The sequence below is a fragment of the Prosopis cineraria genome, unplaced genomic scaffold, assembly GCF_029017545.1.
Source record: "Prosopis cineraria cultivar Desert tree isolate PC_DT_omini unplaced genomic scaffold, ASM2901754v1 PC3, whole genome shotgun sequence".
Classification (NCBI taxonomy): domain Eukaryota; kingdom Viridiplantae; phylum Streptophyta; class Magnoliopsida; order Fabales; family Fabaceae; genus Prosopis; species Prosopis cineraria.
In genome coordinates, this window is record NW_026555334.1 from 6,513,208 (window position 1) to 6,531,442 (window position 18,235).

Here is an 18,235-nt window from a genome sequence, read left to right on the forward strand (position 1 = left end):
GGGAATGTGTTGTGTATATAATATGCTAATGCAGGTTCCTTGGTATAATATATAATTTCATGTTGTAAACCTGAGAGAAGAACAAGAAGATGGAAGAAGGGTCTTCTTCACTCAATCCAATCGCCACTAAGAGGTAAACTCAACATCCTACCACTGATTAAACTGATCCAAATCCAATACACACACACACACACACTCACGTTTAGTTGGATAATTAATTATTGTTAATTAATTAAATCTCCTTTCTTAATTAATTGCCGATCCGTACAGGTTGGAAGGTAAGGTGGCTTTCATAACCGGTGGTGCCAGCGGCATCGGCGCAGCCACCGCTAGGGTTTTTGTCCGTCACGGTGCCAAGGTTGTGATCGCTGACGTCGAAGACGATCTTGGCCGATCCGTTTGTGACGAAATACGCTCCTCCGTTGGCGATGCAGCTGATATTTCCTACGTCCACTGCGATGTTACAAGCGACTCCGACGTTGAAGCTGCGATCAACACCACAGTCTCGAAGCACGGCAAGCTCGACATTGCCTACGGCAACGCCGGCGTGTCCGGCAATCCGAACCCTTCCGTTCTCGCCATCAACGAAGAGCTGTTCAAGAAAGTTTTCGCGGTGAACGTGTACGGATGCTTCCTCGTCGCAAAGCACGCGGCTAGGGTTATGATTCCGGCGAAGAAAGGGAGCATCATCTTCACGTCCAGCATCGCGTCGGTGAACCACGGCGGATTAGCACACGAGTACGTGGCGTCGAAGTACGCAGTGGTGGGACTGACGAAGAACCTCAGCGTAGAGCTGGGCGCGCACGGCATCAGAGTAAACTGCGTATCGCCGTACGCGGTGGCGACGCCGATGATGGTGAACGGCATGAGGATGAAGAATGAGGACGTGGAGAGGGTATATTCAGAAGCTGGGAATCTGAAAGGAGTGATTCTAAAAGCTGAGGATGTTGCAGAAGCAGTTATGTATCTGGGAAGCGAGGAATCGAGTTATGTGAGTGGACTTAACTTGGTATTGGATGGAGGCTATAGCCTCACGAACGTGTCTGCTGGATGGGCTGTGATGAACCATTTCAAAACCATGAACTCGTGTTGAAGGTTTTTGCTTTCTGAGGTTATTATATAAAATCTGGCTCGTGGTATCTTTATTTTCTTCTAATAATATTGTGTGCATGTCAACCACCAATAAGTAAATGATCGGCCTTTTTTATCAGTTTGGCATCCATAAAGATTTGAGATATGATTCGTTTCATAATGGAAAGAAGATTTATGATTTTGTACTCTCTTGACCTGTCTGCCGTTACACACATGCAGAGCGTACAATAATGTGTGTGTGTGTGGGTGTGTGCGCGCGCTGAGGTTAGGTTGAAAATTGTTTTGGAAAAAAAAAAAATTCATTATTAATTATACTTGTTCCAATGCCAACCTTTCCTCCTAATTATGCTTTGCCTTTCACAAATAAGTTTATATTGAATAAAAGATATTTTTAAAAATTTATATGTGCTTTAAAAAATAGACTTATAAATTATATATAATGAATTTTATTTGTTTGTGTAATTTTGTTAAAAAATATTTTATAAATTGGGATGAAATAATAAAAAGTCATGTCATTGACTTTTTATTACAATTTTTCCTTTTACTTCCATTAAATATTGATAATATAAAATGTGCTCTTAAAATGATAAGACTTATATACTTAATATACTTTTATCCAATTAAATTATGACAAGTAAACCTTAATGCACTAATAATATTAATTATAAGAGTTTGTTATGGAATAAATCAACTATAAAATATAATTTAATTGAAAACAAGCATATTAAATATACAAAATTAAGTATATAAGTCTTTTTCTCATTAAAATATATATGTATTTTTAATATAGATAAAATCAAAAAGTTGCTAACTTTTAGATAAAGTTAATAAATGTTAAATTTTTTGTTGAATTTAATGAATCAGTACTTATAAATAGGACAATAGTAGGTATATATAATGTTGGATGATATATCTGAATTATTGATCAGCTTAATTTCCATTTTCGTGCGTCGGCACAAAAGTTGGATGAGATATTTTTCCTTATTCTCTGGAATTGTGTTTGTGTTCTGCGACTTCTGCGTGCTTGCAATCTGATGATGTTTCAAATTATTTGTGATTTTGCAATATTTCGTTTTCGTTTGACAAATCTGAATTAATATTTTAATCTATAGTTACGTAGTGTATCTTGCATTGCATCTGTTTTTTTTTTATAAGTTAAAATAGCAAATTGCCTCACTAAATTATAGATTTAGGGGTGTTTAGGATTCTAGGTGTAGGAAAATTATTATTAAAAGTTAAATTTAATTATTAATTAATAAAAAAAGATCTTAAAAATTATAAAAAATGACTAAAAAATTATACTAAATAACCCAAAAAAATCAAAAAATTATAGAAAATGACTAAAAAAATTTTGTTAGTTTTTTTTCTTTTGTAATTTTTGAAATCCTTTTTTTTATTTTCTAGTAAATTAAATGTCAAAATTAAATTTTGTTAATAATAAGGGCTATATTGTATTGTTTTTAAAAATTGAAGAGAAACATTACACTAAAAATAAGTTTAAAGTTTCAAACACTTATAAATTTATAAGTTAGGGTTACCTTTTATATATTTATTTAAAATGAATGTATATTCCAGCATTTGAACTCGAAACCACATAATAAGATGATTCAATTCTTTTGACCAATTGAATCAAATGCCTCTCAATAAATAAAAAAATAATTTTAAATTGTTAAAATTTAACCTCTACAATTGCAATAAAATGAGTAAATTAAAAATTTTTATTTATAAAATTTTTTAGTAATAATTACAACTGTAAACTGTGCTGGTCAAATTTTAATAATTTAAATTTATTTATTTTTATATGAATATTTCATAAAAAAATTAAATTTGTTGATAAAAAACAATTAAATCTGAATCATTTATTTTATTATTTGAGGGTGATGAGATGAGGGGAAGAAAAGAAAAAGGAGGATGAGGAGAGATCCGGGCCCTTGTTTTGATAGGTTTATAGAATATTCTTACATTATAAAATACTATGTGAAAAACTATAATTAATTCGAATTATTTTGTACGAAATAAGAATATAATACGGTGCAACGCGTGCATAATTGCTTCTGATGAATAATAGGTTGATGAAATATGTTCTCTTGAGCCAGATGTGGTTAACTTCTAGCCCTAACTTCTTATAAGAAAGACGAGGTACACGCAGAAATCAGGGTCGTGTGAAGAAATTTTAAGTCCTAAATTAAAATTATTTGTAAAATCTAATATATGTGATTGCCCCTTCAAAAAAAAAAATCCATGTATCATTTTTTATAAAATCATATATTAAAATTTTATAATATAATGATTCTAATAAGATACTAAATTAATTCAATAATGAGATGAATATTAGTGTTGACAAAGTGCTCCTATACTACATCTTATATATTTAAATAGAATGTGAAGAATATTAACATTGATAGGGGTGGCAATACATTTTTAATAAAAAACATACAATTAAGACTAATAATATCAATTATTAATGTGAAAAACCAATAATAATTATATAAATTATAAACAAGATTTTAATAAGGTTTAAAAGTATCACCTTGATGGTCTAAAATTATATAAGTTCTTGATACTGATATTTGTCAATGTTTTAGATTTTAGAATAAAAAATGAGAAAATAAAAAGTGAGACCATAAGAGGGATTTAGGGCAGTGTAATGTAATGCAAATTAATATATCATGAATCTCACTAATTTTTTTATGTAAATAATGAGATGAGCTTAATAATTGATGTCACACTGGGAATGATTAAAATTTTTCAACAGGAAGAATAGTCATTATTTTTTACTCTCTTTCATCTATAATTAGATAGGGGTGTTCACGGGACGGGATGGGACCGGGACACCCCCGTCCTGTGTCCCGTCCCGAAAAAAAGATCGAAACTAAATTTTGGTCCCGTGTCCCGTCCCGTCCTGAAAGTCGTCCAGTTCCGTTAAGAGTCGGGACGGGACTGGGACAAGATTGGGATTTCCCGTCGTCCCAATAAATGGAATAAAGTCGAAAAAAAATCTGGATAATAACGTTCATTAAAATTTTAAATTATATAATTTATTAAGTTTAAAATAAAAAATAATAATTTAAAATCAATTATTGAATTATATTAATCACAACTACATATTATAATAACAAATACAAGTGATCTTTATGCTGTAAGATTAGCAACAATAGACAAGTCAAACACAACATCAAATCATTATTCTTCTACTTTAGTGAAGATGTACTAAGCTAATTACTCTTCTAAAAATAAGCAAGAAATATGTTATAAATAAAAGTTATTAAATAGATAGATATAAGAATAAATTATATTAATATAATTAATATATTATAAAGAAAGATATCGTCATGTTTACTTCATGCTATTAAAATTATTAATATAAAAAAACTTTAGTTTTAAATAAGAATTGCAAGTATTAAAAGTATAATTGATATACTTAATATAAGTATAAATTATATTAATATAATTAGTATATTTAAAATAAAAATAATATATATAATATTTGGGACAGGACGGGACGTCCCGATGGTAGTCCTGTGTCCCGTCCCGAACCCCTTTCCTGTCCTGTCCCGTAAAGTCCCGTCTCGATTACTTTCGGGCAGGGACAAGACCCGTCCCGATATGATCGGGACAATACCGGGCCAATCGGAATGGGTCCAAACTGAACACCCCTATAATTAGATATATAATAATGCAAATATCAATTACTCACACACATATATAATAGGGATATTATTATTATTATTATTATTTGAGGCATACGGCAATTGCCTCATCAGCCTTATGCCTTATACGGCCTTGGTAGAAATGAGAGTATAAGTGAAAAATGAGGAAAAGATTTTTATTAATAATACCCTTAAAATGAAAATGTATTAAAATATTTGTTACTAATTTTTAATTATTAAATAACATGTATTCAATAAAAAAGGGTAAAATATTTAAGATTTTAATTTGATTTTCTTTTGTAATTTTATGAAATTACAGTATAATTTACATTAAATATCTTACAAGTTTAAGTTCGGGTCATTTGGCATTAGCCTATTTGCTAAACTAACTTTTAATTGTTAGAAAATCAATACTCTCTAAATGTTAAAAGCTGTTTGAGGATAAATAATGGGATGAAAGTGGATTTAAGTATTTAACCAATGTAATTTTGATTAGCTTTTCAAATTGACTTTTAAAATATCTCTCTCTCACTTCAGTGTTTTTTCATAATTCTCTCTCCCTTGTATATATACTTCCTCTGGTTCTATTTATAAAACACTTTTTAAAAATAATTTTTAATTTAAAATATAAGATACTTTATAATAATTAAATTATTTTTTTAGTTTTATCCCTTCTTGATTAGTGTGAATGTATTTAATATAATTATATTATTATCTAATATCAAAAGTAAAGATAAAAGTACATCTCACTTTTTTATGATATTAAAAAAAATTAAATTTTTTAATATGCGTGAAATGATTAAAAATATCCTATAATAACGATCGGAGGGAGTAGTTTTTAAAAATCAATTGATGTTTCTTTTTCCAACAAGCTTGTTTCAAGCCTGCTTTTTAGAGGTGCACAAGGCAACCACCTCTATTTTTCTATTCCTTATTTTATTTTTTTCTATGATTTTTACAGTAAGAAAAAACCCATCAGTTTTGAATCTTAAAATAAATAATTTTAAAATAAATGAAATCATGATTCAGAATTTTGCTGTTTTGAATATTTAGATCTTAACTGTAATTAGAAACTAATACATAGGTTCAAACCTATCAAATATTATGGACTTCGTTTCTCAAGAATGCAAGTTAGTAAAGTCTTTTATTGTATAAATGCTATATATCTAGATTGTTTTGGTTTAATTCTCATTAGTTTTTGGGTGTTGTTTATTGTCATCTAACATTATTTCAAGTGAATACAAAAAATTTCAAATAGTCACTTTCTTTGTTTAGAACATCAATTCTCTGATCATCTTCTATTATTTAACTTCATTATTATAAAATAAGCTTATAAGAGTGCTTCTCTTTTTTTTTTTGGCCTCAAAGAGTGCTTCAAAAGCGCTCTCGTATTGAGCGCTTCGAAATATAAAGGAGTGCTTATATGTATGGGATACAAGAGCGCTTCTAGAAAAGCACTCTTATATATAAAAAAATAATTTGTGGAGATAATAAGCATACGGGAGCGCTCATTTAAAGAGCACTCCTATATGTCAGCATATGGGAGCGCTCTTCAAATGAGTGCTCCTATATAGAAGAGCGCTCCCGTTTGCCTATTACCTCCGCAAATTATTCTTTTATATACAGAAGTGCTCATCAGGTAATTTGCCTTCTTTATCTTTTTGAGTAGTTTTTGAAACAAGAGCTCGAGAAATTGGAGCATTGGGTCCATCTTCTTCCCTCTATTTAAAGAAGATATTAAAATGATTAAAAAATATTTCCTTATATATATAAGTAATATGAATAGATGATATTAATTGAAACTTGCCAAACCATGTTCAATATCTACATAGCTCTTTCTTCTTGTTCTATATTGAAAAGGAGTACTTGCGGCTTTAAAGCGATTAACCTAGCTAATCTATTGAAATTCAAGCTACTGGTGCATTTTAATAAATTCATCTCATGCTCTTACTGGATCTCTGGATACATTTCAAGAAGATGAGGATTGAATTTTTCATTTGCATCTTTTAGATGATATGTTGTGAGAGTAGCTTAAAATTTTCTATGATTATATGCTACTTTTTTCATGATGTAATGCCTATGACTCTCATCTAAGTCAAAAGATATACACAGATCTTCCCAGATATTATTTTTTACTTCTTCAAGCTGCAGATCATTTTTCTTTTTCCAGTCTGCAATGTAATAGGGCACATAATGATGAGTTAAGAACCCTATATAACTGACCAACTGAGAAGACTTAACTAGTTGGCCTCTATCATTCCAATTTACGACCAGCTACTCGAGTCCGTATCATTGCTTTCATAATAGTTTTACCCCACTTAACCTCCTTAAATGCTTTTTCTTCAGTGGGTGGAGCATCACTATTCTTCTCAAGTACGGTAGCCATTTACCTATAAGAAAAAAAAGTAAATTTTTAATAACTAAAAGTAAATTTTTAACAAATAAAAGGAAATTTAAAGAAAGATCTTACAAGCGTTAAGATTTGTTTTTTCTTTTTTTTTTTGTTTTTTCTTTGGTGTGTTCTACATATCCCTCATCAATCCAAATCCCTTCCGTGTGATCTTCTCTAATATAGAAGGCATTATCCCCAGTTGAAATATCAAATGTCCGTGATGTTCTCATGAAAGAGTCATCCTCAACATTGAAATCTCCATCCTCTTCATTACCCACTATTTTATTAGTTAAAAGAACAATCGATCAATTTTTATGCGCTAGATCTGACACATAGAACACTTATCGAGCTTGTGATATCAAAATGAATGGTTCATCTTTATGAGCTACCTTATTAAGATCTACTTGAATAAAACTCAACTCATCAATTCAAAAGCCATTTTTATTGTCAACCCACGTGCAACAAAAGCTAGGTTCGCAAAACTTGATATAATCCAATTCCCAAATATGCTCTATAATTTAAAAATATGACGTCATCACATAGATTAGGTTCTTGTCTTTAAAACTAGAGACATGCATTGATTGAGCTACAAGGGTTACACCACTATTTTGCATAGTGCTCCAATCATCTTGACTTGTCATGTAAAATGTAAAGTCACTAGTTACATAGCTTGTATAAGAAAATACTTCAAATTCAAGACCCTTAGCCAAAAACCTCAACCTTTCTGATGCGTGAAACTCTTGAGAGATGCAAGCTCTAAACTAATATATAAAATGCCGGTTGTGATATGTTGCTATCCAAATTTCATTCTTACCCTTATTCTGACTCTTACTATTGCCTTGTGTTCCTTGACATATGGCTAAACTTCCTCAGTGTTGTGTAAAACATACAAGTGAACTTGCTCCTATTGTGTCTTGTCTATGCTAATGAGTTTCTTCCTAATGATTCCACCTTGTTTACTTGTGGTGTCCTTTGTGTACTTTGGCAATCCAATGGCGTCCACATTAGAGAAATATCCAATACATAATTCAACTGCTTCTTCCATAATGTATCTCGCAACAATACACCCCTCAAGCCGACTTTAATTATTTACATATACTTTTAATACCTTTAAGTAACGCTCCACTGATTACATTCATCTTAAATAATCGGGGCCATATAACTTTATCTCTTTAACCAAATGAAATGATAAATGAACTATGATGTTGAAGAAAGAAGGTGGAAAATACATTTTGAGCTTACTTAGAATCTTAACTATTTCATGTTCTAGCTTTGGCAAATTCTCCAGGTCAATGACCTTGCTACAAATTGCTTTAAAGAAAAAAAATAAAATCTAGTAATTGTGCCTCATACCTTCTTTGATAAAATGGATCATATACCTACCGAAAATAAATTTTCTATGATAATATGACAATTGTGAGTCTTGAGACCTACTAGTTTGAGGTCTCTCATGGATACAAGGCTACTTACATTTAAGAATATCTTTTTGGCACTTTATCTTCATGCAGGAATTCACAGAAAGCCAATTTTTCCTTTCTAAACAAGGTACGAGTTGTTGGAGGTAAAAAATGCATTTTCCTTTCTCTCTATTGCCAACTTTCTCTTAACCACATAGTAATCAAATCCATCCTTGCATTAATACCATCCTTACTCTTTCCTGAAATGTGGAGTAATGTGCCAACAAGACTGTCATAGACATTCTTTTCGATGTGCATCGCGTCTAGAAAAATGCCTAACATCTAGGGTCTTCTAGTATGGTAACTGAAAGAATATGGACCTATTTTTCTAACCATTCTTAACAATCTTACTTGCAAATAGTTTTTCAAATTTAATATTCAAATCTTTAACCTTTTCAAAGAGCTGCTCATCGATTAATGACATAAGAATTCTACCCTTCTCTGGGTGGCTATTAAAGGCCTTTTTCAACCATTAGTAATGATATGTTTGTGGTAAAAATTGCCGATGACCAATGAAGACATTCTTCCTATAATGTTCCAATCTCACTAAACAAGTGTGCTCCTCATAAACTGGACATGCATCTAGTCCTTTGATACTGTATCCTAACAAATTGCCATAAGCAGGAAAGTCATTTATAGTGCTAAATAATATTGCTTATAGGATGAAATGCTCTTCTCTATACCCATCATAAACCTCTACAGCTGTCTCCCATGAGATTTTTAGATCTTCAATCAATAAAGCTAAGTATACATCTATATAATTTTCTGGTTGTCGAGGTCCAAAATTAATAATGATAACATCATAAACTTGTGCTTCATGCACAATGCTGGAGCGAGGTTATAGATCATCAAAATGATGGCCATGTACTGTGAGTACTGCTTTGCATGCCATGAGGGTTCATTCCGTCCGTAGCTAATGTAAAGCATAGGTTTCTATCTTCTTTCCCGAACTCAAGGTACATAAGATCAACTTTTTTTATTGAGAAGAATCTATAAGGTGCCATAGCTTGCCATTCTTCATTCTCTTGTCAGCATGCTATATTAAGTGTTGAGCATCTTCTACAATGCTATATAGGCATCTAAATCTTGGTATGATTGGAAAATATCACAATGCCTTTGCCAGGTTACATCCATTTCTCTTGTACCATAATACATCACATTTTGGACACTTATTTAAGGTTGAATCTCTTTTTGAAAGAGGACACAATCATTTGGACATACATGTATCTTCTTATAGCTCATCCCAATAAATAGAGTATTTTTTTAGCCTCATAAGTATAAGTGAAAGCTCATTGTACTCTGATAACATCTTATATAAGAGTTTAAGTAAATTCATGAAATCTTGTCGCTTCATCCATTCGCTGTTTTTAGGTTGTACAATTTTAGAACAATTGATAGTTTTGTAAATTTCTAACAATCGAGGTAAAATAGGTTTACCAGCATCACTCTTTAACCTCTCAAACATCTTAGAACAATCTCCTAATATCCTCTTCAATAATATTAATCATTTCGTCAAGACGGTAAATATCATATGTCACACTATCATGATCAAATGCTAAGAAACTCACATTATCCCTCCAATCATTTGCATTATTCCTTGTCTCCCCATACATCATCCAATAAGTATAAGTTGGATCAATCCCATTACATATTAAATGATCTTTCAATTCTATTGGCCTTACTCTTTTTCCAGCATAAGCATTTTAAATAAGGACATATGACTCCATAAGGGTCTTGATCATGACAAAATGCAAACTCAATGAACTCATCCACACCATCCCAATATTCTCTAGATAGTCGATTAGCTGACATCCACTTACGATTTATATCACTAATGTAGTCATAGAAATTGAAGACAAAAACTTAGAATTTTTAAAAATAAACATTGACAAAAAATCCCTCTTAAAAATGGAACATCCCAAAAAATTAAAAGTAAGAGTTTCCTCTCTAAATTTCAACTTCCTATTCTTCAATAATAACTACAATCTAATTAGAACTAAAATGAGAATAATATAATGTTATAGCAAAATTAACCATAATGACAAATTACTATTATCACACTTAGCTTCCATTGTCATTATCACAACAAAATTAATGTATAAGTGTGTGTTTATTGACATGAAAATTAGTACATAAGTATGTGTTATTATTACAATTTAAATGCATGTTATTATCATAGCCTGACAAAAAAATTTTAAAATACAAATTAACTAATATGAGACTAATGCCAAAAAAAAATTAACTATCAATAAAGTTTATTTATATATTATTAATCCTAAATTATTAATATTATATATATATATTTTATATATAATTTTTTATTAAAACACATGCCAGGCGACTCAACAATGATTAGTGATTGGCTTGCAGTAGTGAGGAGGTGGGACAGTAGCAGCTCAGCGTGTATGCGGTGAGAAGGAGCGAGTTTTTGGAGGGCAGTGGCAGTAGGACATTCAAATCAACGACAATGACATAGATCTGCAAGCTTATGGGAGACAATGACAAATGGGGAACGTGATGTATAGATCAATGATTTTTTGGTGATCTTCCAGCTTTCGATGGCGTTCGGAGGTCTAGGTAAAGAAAGGGTTGAGAGGGTCGTGAGTCTGCAAAATTGATAAGGAGGGTTGTGAGTTTGTAAATAGAAGGGCAGAAATTCTTATTTTAAAAACTAACGTCTTTCTCTATCCAAAAAAAATGGAAGCCTTTTGGAGCACTCATATATTGAGCGCTTCGAAAGGTTACCCTTTGGGAGCGCTCTTTCTTTGAGCACTCCTAAAGGTGATTCTAATTTTTTTTTATTTTTTAATCATTTTGGAGCGCTCTACCTCGAGTGCTCCTAAATGTCAAACTATATTTTTTATATTTTTTAAATTTCATTTCAGAGCACTTATTTTGTGAGCGTTCCAAAATGTTGGACCACTTTTTTTTAAAAAAATCAATTAAATTTTGGAGCGCTCAACGGAAGAGCACTCTAAAATGATAACCTTTAGGAGCACTCTTATTTTGAGTGCTCCTAAAGGTATAGCAATTTTTTTCCATTATTAATTATTTTCAATTAGGAGTGCTTTATTGTAGAGCGCTCCTAAACATAAAATTTTTGAAAATTTAGGAGCGTTCTTTAAAATGAGTGCTCCTAAAAAGTTTCTTATAGGAGTGCTTATTGAAAAAAGTGCTCCAGTAGGTTTCACCTCTATTTTTTGTAGCATTTTTTTCCTAAGCACTCCGAAATATGCACTCCCAAAGATGTTTTTATAGTAGTGCTTGTATGTATGTAAAGTCATGTTGATGTTATTTACAAAGTTATTGTAATTGGTGAATATAATTTATTTTAAGAAATTAAATGTATAAGTCTCATGGAATAGATTTATTTGCAAATAAGTCTTACAAAATTTAAGAATTATAGCCAAGTCCCTTGAGGCCTGAATGCAATTTGAAATTAGGGTGTAAAATAATGATGCCCTATTAAAATACATCAATCAAATAATTTATAACTACTTTATCAATAATTTACAACTATTACTTTAATTTTTTACATTAAATATTAAAACCTTTTAACTATTAGATATGTAAAGTTACAGTTATAAAAAATTAAAGTGATAGTTGTAAATTATTAGAATTGAAGTGACTAAAACAATGATCTAACAACTTCCTAACTCCATAATCCCTAAATATAGTTAGTTATTTAGAGTATTCCACTGTTTGTATATCTAATTATCTATATACACATACGATACTAATATTATGTATGTATGTATGTATGTTGTATGTATATATGTATGTTGTATGTATGTATGTATGTATGTATGTATGTATGTATGTGTACCTAATATAAAGCTTATAGGCTTTATCGTAAATATGAAAATTCTGGGTTCTTAATAGAGCCGGTAACTCAGGTGGGGCGAGCTTATTCGAGGCAGGCTGAATTTAAGCTGGGCTTATTCAGATCAGGTTTTAAGTATCGTACCCTTTTAAAAAACTCATATAGTCAATCCTTGCCCTAACGTCTTCTGGCTTCGGCTTATTCAGGCTAGCCCGAATACCCAGAACTTTTAAAAATATTTTTCTACCTTTTTTGAACTGATTTTAATTTATAATTTAAAAGCTATTTTTTTCCAAGTAATATAAACATAACAACACATTCTAGATTAGTAAATATATGTAAGAAATCATAAAAAATATAATAATAATAATAATAATAATAATAATAATAATAAAATTTGAAAAGTTAATTGCTTAATTTAACAATAAAGGCATGCTACCAAGCACCAATAAAGCTTGTAAAGGTTCAAATAACTTAAAAATAAGAGTTTAATAATACATAATTGCATAATTCCTTCAAAACAAAAAGATAAGAATTTCATAATAAAGTTCAAAACATCATGTTGTCAATTTTCTCTAATTCCTATTCCTCTTGACTCTCTTGATTGACATTATTATTGTCATCCAAAGCTACATTTGAACTCTCTACGAGCAATCAACTAGTGAAATTTCTTCAGATGATTTTCTTTCATTTTCAATCACTATTTCATTATCTATAATAAATGAATAAGTTTTGTAATATAATTTAGTGAAATTTGCTTCTAATCAAGAAAGAAAAAAATATATAAAAATAATCATATATTATCATCATCTTGAAAGCCACGCAATCAGTTATGGGTACATATAAGAGCCTAAAAATTATCAAGAAGAAGAGTGCTCCGGTATTTCATAAGAACACACGTGAACCAATGCTGAATGTAGACTCACTTGCCACTGTAGTAATTGGAATACTAAGCATATTAGTTGTCATCTTCGAAAGAATTGAAAATCTACCTTTATTAGTATTCCACCAATTAAGGACATTTAACTCTTGATATACATGAGGTTAAAGTATTGCTTCATCCAGATAAAATTCAAGCTCAAACTTGCCAATAACATAAAATCCGTACTTGTATAACTAATCCAATCCTGCATTATGCAAAAATTTGAAGTAACATATGTCTTAAAGAATTAAAATAAGATTAAAAATATATAAAAAAAACTAACATCTAAAATCCCTTGAATATTGCTTGTTTTTGTTAAAGCATTAGAAGTAATGAAGGATTGAGCTTGATACCCATGTGTTGGCATTGTTGAACTTGATTCAACCCCAACATTAGAAATAGAAGTCATCTCTTTATACTGATTAAAAATATATTTCAATTTGCTTTGAATATTCTTAATCCTCACATGGCAACTTATAAGATCAATTTTGGTATACATATACTATATCATTTGAAGCTTCATTCATGGATCAAGCACAGTTGCAATTGCAAGGATAGTGCTATAATCATTTCAATACTTATCAAACTTGTCTTTCATTCTTTTAGCCATTTCACAAATCACAAGGTCACCATTGAACATATTTTCATCCAACAAGAGTCAAATTTTTGACATTTGAGAGAAATACAAATCTAAAGTGAGATAAGATGACCCAAATATCAACCTTGTCATAACATCAAATAACCTCAAGAAATTTCACATCTCCTCTCCTCTCCTCCACTCTTCATATGTTGGGCAAGATGTGAAACTTGTATCATGGCAAGATAAGCTAGTAAAAAATACGGCAATATTTTAATGCACTTTCAAGCATTGCAAAATTTGAATTCCATCTAGGAGGCACGTCCATTAGCAAGCCTATTAAACAATGAATTCCACCAACTTCTTCAATACATTGCTTGAAAGCAATCATTCTTGCCTCCAATCCTCTTTCATACTTAATGCTGTCCCTAATCTTGTTTAAAGCGATACTTGTCACTTTTAAACCCTCTTGAACTATCAAGTTTAAGATATGGGCATCACACCTTATATGAAAAAACTCCCCTTCACAAATCAAGCTTGCACTGTCTTGCAAAGCTAGCCTCTCTTTCAATTTCTCCTACATATTATCATTTGCAAAGGTATTGTCTAAAGTAATAGAAAATACTTTTTTATTGATCCCCTACTCCACCAAACAATCATATAATTTTCTAACCAATTATACTCTAGAATGTGGAGGTTCCATGTGATAAAAAAGAAAGTATTTTACTATTTAACATTCAATTTTTTATCAACAAAATGAGTAGTCAAACATAAATAACCTTCAGAGGTTACAGCTATCCAACAATTAGATGTTAAGAAAATTCTTCCAACACTATTTAATAATTTTTGTTTCAAGACTTCTTTGTGCCCATGATATAATTTTTATGACATCATTACTATTATTTTTCTAGTAATGCACTTCACGCTAGGATTCAAGATAGTAGAATAATACCTAAACCATTTATATTCAATAATAGAATAAGGAAAATCATGTTCAATTATCATCATAGACAAAGAATGACGTGCCTCCTTTTCATCAAGTTTCATAAACCTAATTTTCCTTCTTTATCCATTAACATTAACCTAACATCGTGATACTTAGCTAGTTATGGACAATTCTTAGCATGCCATGCTAGATGAAATGTGCCATCAACTCCAGACCCTGCTAGATCTTTATTACAACCATTACATATAGCCTTGTTTTTCCATCAATTATAACTTTAGAAAAAGATTTCCAAACATCATATGTGCAAGTTTTGACTCTTTAACTTCTAGAAAGCTTCCCTCCTTATTCAGAAGCTGTTCTTTTACTAGAACAAACAAATTTTTCTCCTTGTTCAACAGCATTACCCACCTTACTAGCATGCAAATTATCATCCACCTTATTACTACTAGCACCCATATTTTTATTACTAGCAAAACCACCAATTTCAATATGTTTCTTTTGACTAGAAGACATTATTTACTACATATAATGAGACATATAAGACAATTAAATAAAATCAATCAACCACCACTAATGTACTAAACAAGTTAAAGGGAGAGCATGAAAAGAAAACATTTCATTTAAAAAGAAAAAAGAAACCATGCCCCTTTCAATCGCAACTACTTAGCTAAGTGAGTATAATGATCGCCAAATGATAATATAATGATCACCAAATAATACATAACAAGATTTTCTTTCAATACAAGATCTATTCCTAAATAGCTTTATGCAAATTCAATTTGTTTGGACATGTATGAAAACAAAATAGAAACCACTTGTACTCAATCTAAATCAGCTCACAAGTCAGAGTAAACTCAATCTAAATCATTCACACACATAGACATAACTCATTCAGTCAGATAGCTACAACATCCACTTTCCCATCCAAATGAGTCAAACATATAACATAAATAGGAAGAAATAAAAATAGGAAAACTTAGAAAATCAGATGATGAAAGCTCACCTATGCTCCCAGGGATAGTTATTGGTGATGCAGGTGAAATATTTCTGTAGAGTGCATATCAGAATGAGATAGAAAGGAGGGTGATGGTGAGGTGAGTAGATCTACAAGACTGAGAGGCAAATAAATCTAATACTATGATATTGCGAGGTGAGGAGAAGGAGATCTGGACACGTCGAAAGAAGATCAGACTCACTAAACTTATTAGAGGCTGAGATGAGTCATCTGAGATGAGAGGAGGACAATCACAGACTCACAAGTCACAATTGACGGATCTGCATCTTCTCAAAGTGTCTGCGTCTTCTCTCGTCTACGTCTTCTCCGAGAGTCTGGTGTGGTCTCTCATCCGAGTGGTCTCTACTTGCTTTGCCTAATTCTGGCCATGTGTGTGCAGTGTGTGGGACTAACAACAGGGTGATCGGTGATGTAAGTGCAACAGTGTGCTGAGACTGAGTGGCTAAGTAGTGAGTGAGTGCTGACTACTGTGTAGAGTATTAGAGTGTTCTTCTCTTTTCAACTTTTCCCACGTGCATACGAGGTTGTGAGTCTGTAACTGTGAGACTGAGTCGTGACTTCATGTCTTCATGAGCAAAGGCAATTAGCAGAGCATTGAGTATTATAAGAAACTAAAAAAAAATAATGCAGGTATTCGGGCCAAGTCGTGTCAAATTTCATGAGAGATCTTTAGCCTAAAGGTGGATGATTAAAGATAATAATATCAAAATTATCTTGAAAGGCCTGGCAAACAAGCATGTCAGTGTATTTATTCACTTCTCTAAACATGTGGTCGAAGGTAACTATTCAATATTTCATGACAAATTGTCTGACTCTCTTGATAGTTTCAAATAAAGGATGATTGTCAGGGGTATTATGCTGAATAAGTAAAAGGGCTTTAATAGAATCAGAATGGATATTAATTTTAGTAAATCTCACATTCCAATAAAGCTAAAGACCTTCTAAGATTCCTAAGAGCTTGGCTGTGTTATTGGGGTGGTAGCTAAGGTATTTGGAAAACCCCTTAATCTAATTGCCTTTATTGTCTCTTATGATGCCTTCACAGGTTGCAACTCCATTATATCTGACAAACCCATCAACACCAAGATGAATCCAACCTACTTCAGGGTGTCTCCATTGTGCTTCAGATCTTCTTCCAACACGATTAAGGATCTTGATTGGAGTCTGACATCATTGATAACTTGTTGGGTGCTAGAAAAAGTAATGTTAGCTTTGTGGTTGATTTCATGAGAATAAATCTGTTTGCATCGTGCCTTCTAAATGTTCCAATAAACTTAAGCAAAAAGCCTTTACTAAGGAATTCTTCTAGTATTTGAGTTGCCGGCCTCGATTTTTGTGTTCTAAATTATCTAATCTTGCACAGAAAGAGAGAAGAACTTATTAAGTTTAGAAGGTTGTATAAGTTTGAGCTAGACAATATGAGCTTCTTTGCAATCTTGAAGAATGTGAATTGAGGAATCTGGTGAGCAGCACCCAAAAGGACAAGTTCTTTGAGGATAGGTACATCCTTCGATATTAATAAAATTGAACTGAAGTCTGTTTCACGTAGCTTTCTGAAGCAAATATTTAATTTTTTCATAAGTAGGTTACTTTCAAATCCTTGACCAAATGTCTCCATTATTCAATTTTGTTAATTTGGTGGGAACATTTTTTTGCAACCTCCTACGTCTAAGAATGGATACATGCTTGGAGGTCAATTAAGAAGTCAATATAATATAGTGCAATAATGCATTTTGCGTAGTTCTAAATTCAAAAGACTTAGGGCTTGTTTGGTTATTGTTTTCATTTTTTGTTTTCAAAAGTTATTTATAAAACAATTTTAAAAACTATTTTTGAGAACAAATAAAAAATAAAATTGTTTGGTAACAGTAATTCAAAAACAATGATAGAATTAAAAAAAAAGAAACTTGCTTGGCAAAATTAATATTAAAAACAAGTTCTAAAAACTAAAATATAATAAAACTCGTTTGATAAAAATTGTTTTGGAAGTTATTTTGCTTGACAGAATTAGTTTATATGTTGCTGCCAATAAAGTATAATTCATTTTTTGAAATTTTCCTACAATTTACAAAATGAGCAATATTTATAAGAACATAAAAACTTATAGACGTAAAATTATTTGTTTAATTTTCTAATTAAACCAAGATAGACATGTAATTATTTAATATTATTAATACATGAAAATTTATTTATCTCTCTCTCTCTCTCTCGTTCGTGTGTGTGTGTTTGCGTGTGTGTGTGTGTGTTAAAACATTTACAAAAGCAGAAATCATTTTTCAAAAATGAGAAATGACAAATTTATATTATAATAAAATGAGATATTCTAATAAATATTAAAAAAATCTACAATTATGAGATAGA

General features: G+C 31.2%; 1 protein-coding gene across 1 annotated transcript; it reads left to right on the forward strand.

Annotated features, from left to right (window-relative positions):
* LOC129307435 (secoisolariciresinol dehydrogenase-like) lies at positions 1-1,210 on the forward strand. Its single transcript, XM_054948397.1, has 2 exons — positions 1-133; positions 271-1,210. The coding sequence occupies exons 1-2, from the start codon at positions 90-92 to the stop codon at positions 1,091-1,093; spliced, it is 867 nt and encodes a 288-aa protein (XP_054804372.1). The 5' UTR covers positions 1-89; the 3' UTR covers positions 1,094-1,210.
* The last annotated feature ends 17,025 nt before the right edge of the window (positions 1,211-18,235 follow it).